Here is a 7,001-nt window from a genome sequence, read left to right on the forward strand (position 1 = left end):
ATGAGAGGTTATCAGGATGAGAAACCACAGTATCAAGTGTGCAATAAAATAGGTCACACGGCTAGAACTTGCTGGTATAAGTACAATGAAGACTTCTATGAAGGTGACCATAAAAATGAAAATGGAGGATATGGTGGATACAGCAAAGCAAGCAATCAGCCCTATGGCAATAAAGGGTATAGCAGTGGAAACAATCAGGTCCCTCAGCAGGTGTCTCAGCCTCGTGCCAACTTTTGTAATGTCCTGGCAACGCCTGCCACAGTTTAAAATCTGAATTGGTATCTTGACTCAGGAGCTACGCATCATATGACTCACACTGAGCAGAATCTGTTAGAGAAGGAGGAGTATTGTGGTGATGAGCAAGTTATAGTAGACAATGGAATAGGTTTGCCAATTTTCTTTGTTGGTAATTTGTGCATTAAATTTGATTTGAGCTCTAGATTATTACACCTTAGAAAACTGCTATGTGTGCCTAAAATAACAAAGAATTTGATGAGTGTATATCAATGTTGCTATGACAATCAAATTTTCTTTGAATTTCATGATGATAGGTGCTACATAAAAACCAAAGACACTCAAGAGATTGTTCTTCAAGGCATTGTTCACAAAGGCCTTTATAAGTTCACAACTGGTCAAAGTAAACCAAAAGCATACACTTCTGCATTAGGAAATAAGGGTGATGTCCTAATTTGGCATGCTAGATTAGGCCACCCAAATCATAGCATTGTATCACAAGTATTAAAGACTTGTCAAATTTCCTCTTCTGTAACCAAACTTAAATGCTCAGCTTGTTGTATTGAAAAATCCCACCACTTATCTTTCTCTTCCTCTCAAATTGTGTATAACCATCCATTGGATCTTGTACATTCTGATATTTAGGGGTAAGCACCCATTTCAGACACTAATGGACATTGGTACTTTATAAACTTTATCGATGCATTCTCAAAGTATACATGGCTTTATCTCATTAAATCTAGAGCTCAATTAAAATCAGTATTTAATCACTTCCAACAATTGGTTGAATTGCAATTAAATACAAAGTTGAAAATGTTGCAAAGTGACAATGCTACTGAGTATAAAAACTTATCTAAGCTGTTGCAGGCAAAAGGAGTTGTATGCAGGTTTTCATGTCCTCATGTCCATCAGCAGAATGGAACTGCTAAAAGGAAGCATCGCCATGTGGTTGAAATGGGCCTTACTTTACTTGCAGGGGCATCCATACCTACTAGATTTTGGGGAGAAGCCTTTACTACTGCTGCCAAGCTCATAAATATGCTTCCAACACCAGTGTTAGAGGGCACGTCTACTACTTAAAAACTGTTTGGCAAAACGCCTTTTTATGACTAGCTTCGAGTCATGTTTACGCTTCCCTCATCAAAGATCTTACAATAAGCACAAGTTGGATTTCAGGTCCTCACCTTGCACATTCATTGGGTATCGCACATCTCACAAGGGATATAAATGTCTCACTCATGATGGAAAAGTTATTATTACCCCTCATGTTGTATTCTTTGAAGACAAGTTTCCTTTTCAGCAAGCTACACAGCAGGTTCCTAATAACTCTGTATCAGCTTCGGAAGATGCCTTACCTCCCTCTATTCCAACCATTCCACTCATCCCTAGACCTTTGTCAAATATAGTTGAACCAAGGTAGTTTCGGTCTCAGCAAGTCAGCTTCAGCCATCCAATCTCAAGTTAGCAGGTCTCTCCCTCTCAAGATAGCTTGAACCAAAACTCAGCCAATTCCTCACCTTCAACTCTTCCTCAACCATCAACCTCGCCCCTCATACCTCATTTACCAATAGCAGCTTCCCCTATTCTCACTCCTATCCCTATCAATGACATTGAGATACCAATTTCAGAGGATTCTGAACCTGTATATGCTGCTGTTAATTCTCACTCAATGATCACTAGAAGTAAGGCTGAAATTTTTAAGGCAGAAGTCTTTTCTGCCAGTGTGGAGTCAAGAACTATGAAGCAAGCTCAGAATTCTCCAGAATGGAGAGCTTCTATGGATCTAGAATATGATGCACTAATCAGGAACAATACGTGGGAGTTAGTAAGCCTTCCACCCAATAGAGAAGCCATAGGCAGCAGATGGGTATTTAGGCTGAAATACAATGCAGATGGCTCTTTACAAAAGTACAAGGCGAGGCTGGTAGCTCAGGGGTATGCTCTGAAACATGGATCTGACTTCACAGAGACCTATAGCTTAGTGGTAAAGTCTAGCTACTTCCATTAGATTCTTGCTATCCATCGCTGTATCCAAATCCTGGGTAATTAGACAGTTAGACGTTAATAATGCCTTCTTGCATGGTGATTTAATGGAGGAAGTTTATATGAGGCAACCTCCAGGGTATGAACAAGGAGATCCCTCCTTAGTATGCAAGCTTACAAAGGCTCTCTATGGCTGAAGCAAGGCCCAAGAGAGTGGTATCATAAGCTGGCAAGTGAATTAAGGGAGATTGATTTTGCAGTTACCAAGTCTGATGTCTCAGTCTTTGTCAAAACTGTTGATAGACTCCAAATTATGTGCTTTTGTATGTAGATGATATCATTTTGATTGGTGAATTTTCTGCGCTTGTAACAGATGTGATAGCTAAGCTGAACAAAAAATTTGCTCTCAAAGATATAAGAGACCTACACTACTTCCTTGGAATTCAAATAACCAGAACTTGTGATGGTGGTCTAGTGCTCACTTAGTAGAAATATGTTGGGGAAGTATTAAAGAAAGATGGTATGGTTGGTTGTGCCTCCTGCCACACACCTCAGCCATCCACTGTGAAGATCTCAGCTCTTAGTGGGTCTAGCTTCTATGATCCAAAGCTATACAGATCGATCATTGGCAGTCTGTAGTATCTCACAATAACAAGGCTTGAAATCTGCTACAGTGTTAATAAGCTGTCTCAATTTGTTCAAGCTCCTTTGGATTGTCATTGAAGAATGGTTAAACGGGTACTAAGATACTTAAGTGGCATAGCTAGCTATGGTTTACATATAAAACATGATTCCTCTATGGGCATAACTGCTTATAGTGACTCAGACTGGGTTAGGTATCCAGATGATAGGAAGTCCACCAGTGATCATTGTGTCTTTCTTGGCTCAAATTTGATTTCTTAGGCGTCAAAGAAGCAGTCGATAGTAGCTAGATTAAGTACTGAGACTGAATATCGAAGTATGGTAGATGCAGTAGTGGAGTTAATTTGTATAAAAACCATGATGAGTGAATTGCTGTATCCATCACCCGAAGTACCAATGTTGTATTGTGATAATCTCAGCGTCGTTTTGCTTGCTGCCAATCCTATCCTCCACTCCAAGTCCAAGCACTTCGAGATTGATCTGCACTTTGTTAGGGATCATGTCAACAATAAAGAGATTCGGGTAAGCCATATTCTAGGGTCAGTGCAGCTAGCTGACATTCTTAGAAAGGCAATACCCTCAAAGAGCTTTCTCCATTTCCGTGCCAAGCTCAGTGTTCATGGTCAGCAATTTATTGCTGGAAGTCAGAATTGTTCATACTTAACAGAGTAGAATGAAGTTTGCTGGAGATGATGATAAGTGTATAGCTGTCAATAAAACAGAACAAAGACAAGTAGAGATGATGATGGATGTTATGATGAGAGAGTGTCAGTTAAGACAGGTAATTCTGTTATGAGTTAACACAAGTCACATCTTTAACACAAATCACACCTTTTCATATCCTTAAGATTTCCATAAACTTCCATCACTCTTTATAAGTAGATGCATGCTATTGTACTAAATTGATTTTTATTTATTTTGCTAAGTAATCAATAAAATTCATTTTTCTTTATTCTTTTCATCAATCTTCAGTCTCCTTTCTTCTTCAATCCTCACCCTCTAAGATATGATACCTTCAGACTAATTGAGAGTTAATTTTTTGTAATCATGTAATATGATTATAATTTTGAAGCCACAATTTAAGAAAGGTTCCATTCCTCAATTAACTACATAAATTTTTATTAGCATTGAATATATATTTTTAATATATATATAACTAAATAATTTATTAGTTAACTATGCTACTAATTATTAAATACTCACTCTCTCATTTTTATCTGTCATTTAAGTAATTTTTCATAATATCATAACTTTCATTTTTCTAAACAAAATTTATTAAGACCTATTAATTATATATATTTATAAAATCGTTGAAATTATTTTATTATTATTTTCTCTTGACTAGTAAAAATTATTTAGTAATATTATCCTAATTGCTATTTCCAAATTTTCTAATAATTGTGCATTTGACGAAAATACTATGTAAAAAAAAGGGAGAATATTAATTTCTTTTCAAATAATATATATATAATCAATTATCAAATTAGTTATTTATATAAAATATTTATTAAAATATAAAATATATAATAAAAATAAAGTAAAATATACTATATGTATTTATAATAATAATAGTAACTAATTTAATAATTAATTTTTTATATACACATAATACGTTCATCAAAAATATTATTCACACACTAAAAGTCACTAAAATTAATTATTAAGTAATATATTTGTATATAAATATATGTATAGTTTAATTTATTTTTAATATATATTTATATTTTAATATATATTTTATACTAATGGCTAATTTAGTGATTAATTTTGATGTATACGTATTATAGTCGTACTTTTATACACGATAATAATTATTTTCTGTTGTCAAACTTTTATTTATAAACAACGGGTCTCCAAACAACGATAATTACCTTTCATATTTATTGAGTTGGCCATAAAGTTATATGCATGAGTAGTCATAGCTATGAAAACGACTAAAAGAATTTCAAAGAAGAATATCAAATTTTTAGCTTTTGAAACATGTCGAATCTCCCCTTCTGATGTAGCTAGAGCCCACTCCCTCACTCAGAAGTCACAACAACTGTATCTCTCTTTAGGTCACCCCTTCCTAGTTAACAATCATGTCTAGGTTCATTCATGCCTAGAATAATTTATTAGAAAGAAGTCAATTACATAGATTTCTCCATGCCCACAAAAGAAACATAACATTCACATACACCTTTAATTTATTTTTGTCCCGCAACATAAATCTCTCCACTATATAAATATAGTTGTTGTTGTGCATGTTTCTAGCCAGGACATGTGCAATGGGGGTGAATTTAATTTGTTGGTTGTCTCCTGGAGTTCCTCTGAACGCTTCATGCGACTGATGGTCGTCGTCGACCTAATCCTTACCTCCAATGAAGTGTTTGGGGGAACTCTTGGGTACAACTTACATCACTACATTCATGGTTTTGAAATTCATCTTCTCAACTCATCATTGCAATTTGTGATTTGATAATAACTTAATAGGTAAGTGTTAATGGAGCAGATTCGATCCGAAACGTTCTATAGATGTATGTGTTATCGAGAAGTGATCGTCATGCAAAGTTGTGAGGATGCTGATGATTTGGAGCTTTCAGATGTACTCTTCTATTAAATCATCAACTTTTCTGCGGTTGTTTCTCGCCACATGATAAGACAAGATATTGAGAACAAGACATAAAAGATAGAAACACAAAATTTTGTATTCTTGTATTCTGTTTGAATTAAAATAAATTATAAAAATCCATTTTATTTTTAATTTTTTCATTCAAAAAATTTGAAACGAAAAATATAATAATAAAAAATATAATTATAAAAAATTAACAAGAATAATAAAAAAAAGTTGTATTTTTTATTAGCGTTTCTGTATTTTTTTGTTAAGATGGTACAAAATACACTAATTTAATGTCTCTTGATATGTTATCTCTTCTATCAAATACGATTTTATATCTTTGTATCTCAATTTCAATGTCCTGCCATCTTATGATTTTTGGCTTCTCGATCAATATATATAAACCCTAAAAAATCATTTTCGTGTATTTTAAATTTCATTTCCGATAGATAATGACTAATGATATGTGAAATAGTTAGACCTATAAATTTTTGTAGAGAGAAAGGAGTGCGTTATATTTGTAACAATCACTTTTCTCATTTTGTTCAATAAGAATGTGTTATATATATATATTTGTATCAATCACTTTCTAATGATCACGGTTAAATTTAGATTAGTAATAGTCAAACAAAATTTATAAATTTTGACCGATATTTAGCTAATATTCTAAATTTTAAATACTAAATATTAAATTTAAAATTTTAAATTTAAAATTTTAAATTCTAATACTATAAAATTAAAATATAGACCAAGTATTAGTTAATATTGATAAAAACCGCTACTATTATGCGTGTATTTTATAGTGAATGTTATTTCTTAATAGTCTTCTCAATTTAGATGCCTCGTTTTGTTCTTTGTCCCTTAATTCCTTGCATGTCCAGTGGAAGTAGTGCTAACTCGAATGCTTATAATAATGTGACTTGCATTCAAGTCGTAGATTGAAAGCCCAAACAGAAACTTTAAGAGATCATGATATGATTACAACGGCTAGGAAGATTATCAAACAGCTGTTGAATTATTATAAGATCAGAAGATATTTAAGCAACAAGAACAAGCAAGAAGAAACACAACAGATTCATCACGAAGAAAATTTAAGTGATATTGTTCTTCTTTAATGAGACTTATTTCACATATTTAGATTTTGGTTTCTGAGTGTTCCTTTGATAAGAAAAAGGCATGATATAGTGAGAAAGGTTTTGAGAAAAGGCCAATGAGAAAAAAAATGCATGATTTAAGAAGAAAAGACAAAATAGTTTCTGTTTAAGTTTGAGTTTTGCATTTGGTTTTATTTGATCTTATCATTTTTTATTTGTCTTAGTTTGTGAGCTCGAAATCGCAATTTTGTTTATCTGAGTAGAATTAATTTGGTTTATTTGTTTTTGTCGTTGGTTTTGGGATGAATCGGTTTTAGGTATCTGTCTGTATTTTTGGACTAGTGCTTGTAGTTTTATTGATCATTATAGTGAAATTCTACTATATCATATGAGACTAAATGTAGATCTTATTGTATATTTGAAGATTAAATCAGAATACGTGTTACTTTTTT

General features: G+C 33.2%; 1 protein-coding gene across 1 annotated transcript; it reads left to right on the plus strand.

Annotated features, from left to right (window-relative positions):
- On the plus strand, positions 1–5,458 carry LOC140184841 (uncharacterized). Its single transcript, XM_072238028.1, has 9 exons — positions 1–210; positions 325–413; positions 552–735; positions 1,102–1,297; positions 1,863–2,218; positions 2,521–2,691; positions 3,121–3,381; positions 3,527–3,640; positions 5,351–5,458. Exons 1-9 carry the CDS (start codon positions 1–3, stop codon positions 5,456–5,458), a joined length of 1,689 nt encoding a protein of 562 aa, XP_072094129.1.
- The last annotated feature ends 1,543 nt before the right edge of the window (positions 5,459–7,001 follow it).

Source organism: Arachis hypogaea, chromosome 5 (genome assembly GCF_003086295.3).
Source record: "Arachis hypogaea cultivar Tifrunner chromosome 5, arahy.Tifrunner.gnm2.J5K5, whole genome shotgun sequence".
Taxonomy (NCBI): domain Eukaryota; kingdom Viridiplantae; phylum Streptophyta; class Magnoliopsida; order Fabales; family Fabaceae; genus Arachis; species Arachis hypogaea.

What these genes read in the sequence shown, in the direction of transcription:
- LOC140184841 (XM_072238028.1), top strand. Translation starts at nt 1, where the DNA reads ATGAGAGGTTATCAGGATGAGAAACCACAGTATCAAGTGTGCAATAAA. An exon ending in ACAATCAGGTCCCTCAGCAG is followed by an intron (nt 211 to 324) that starts GTGTCTCAGCCT and finishes CACACTGAGCAG; the next exon opens with AATCTGTTAGAGAAGGAGGA. An exon ending in TCCAACACCAGTGTTAGAGG is followed by an intron (nt 1,298 to 1,862) that starts GCACGTCTACTA and finishes TACCAATTTCAG; the next exon opens with AGGATTCTGAACCTGTATAT.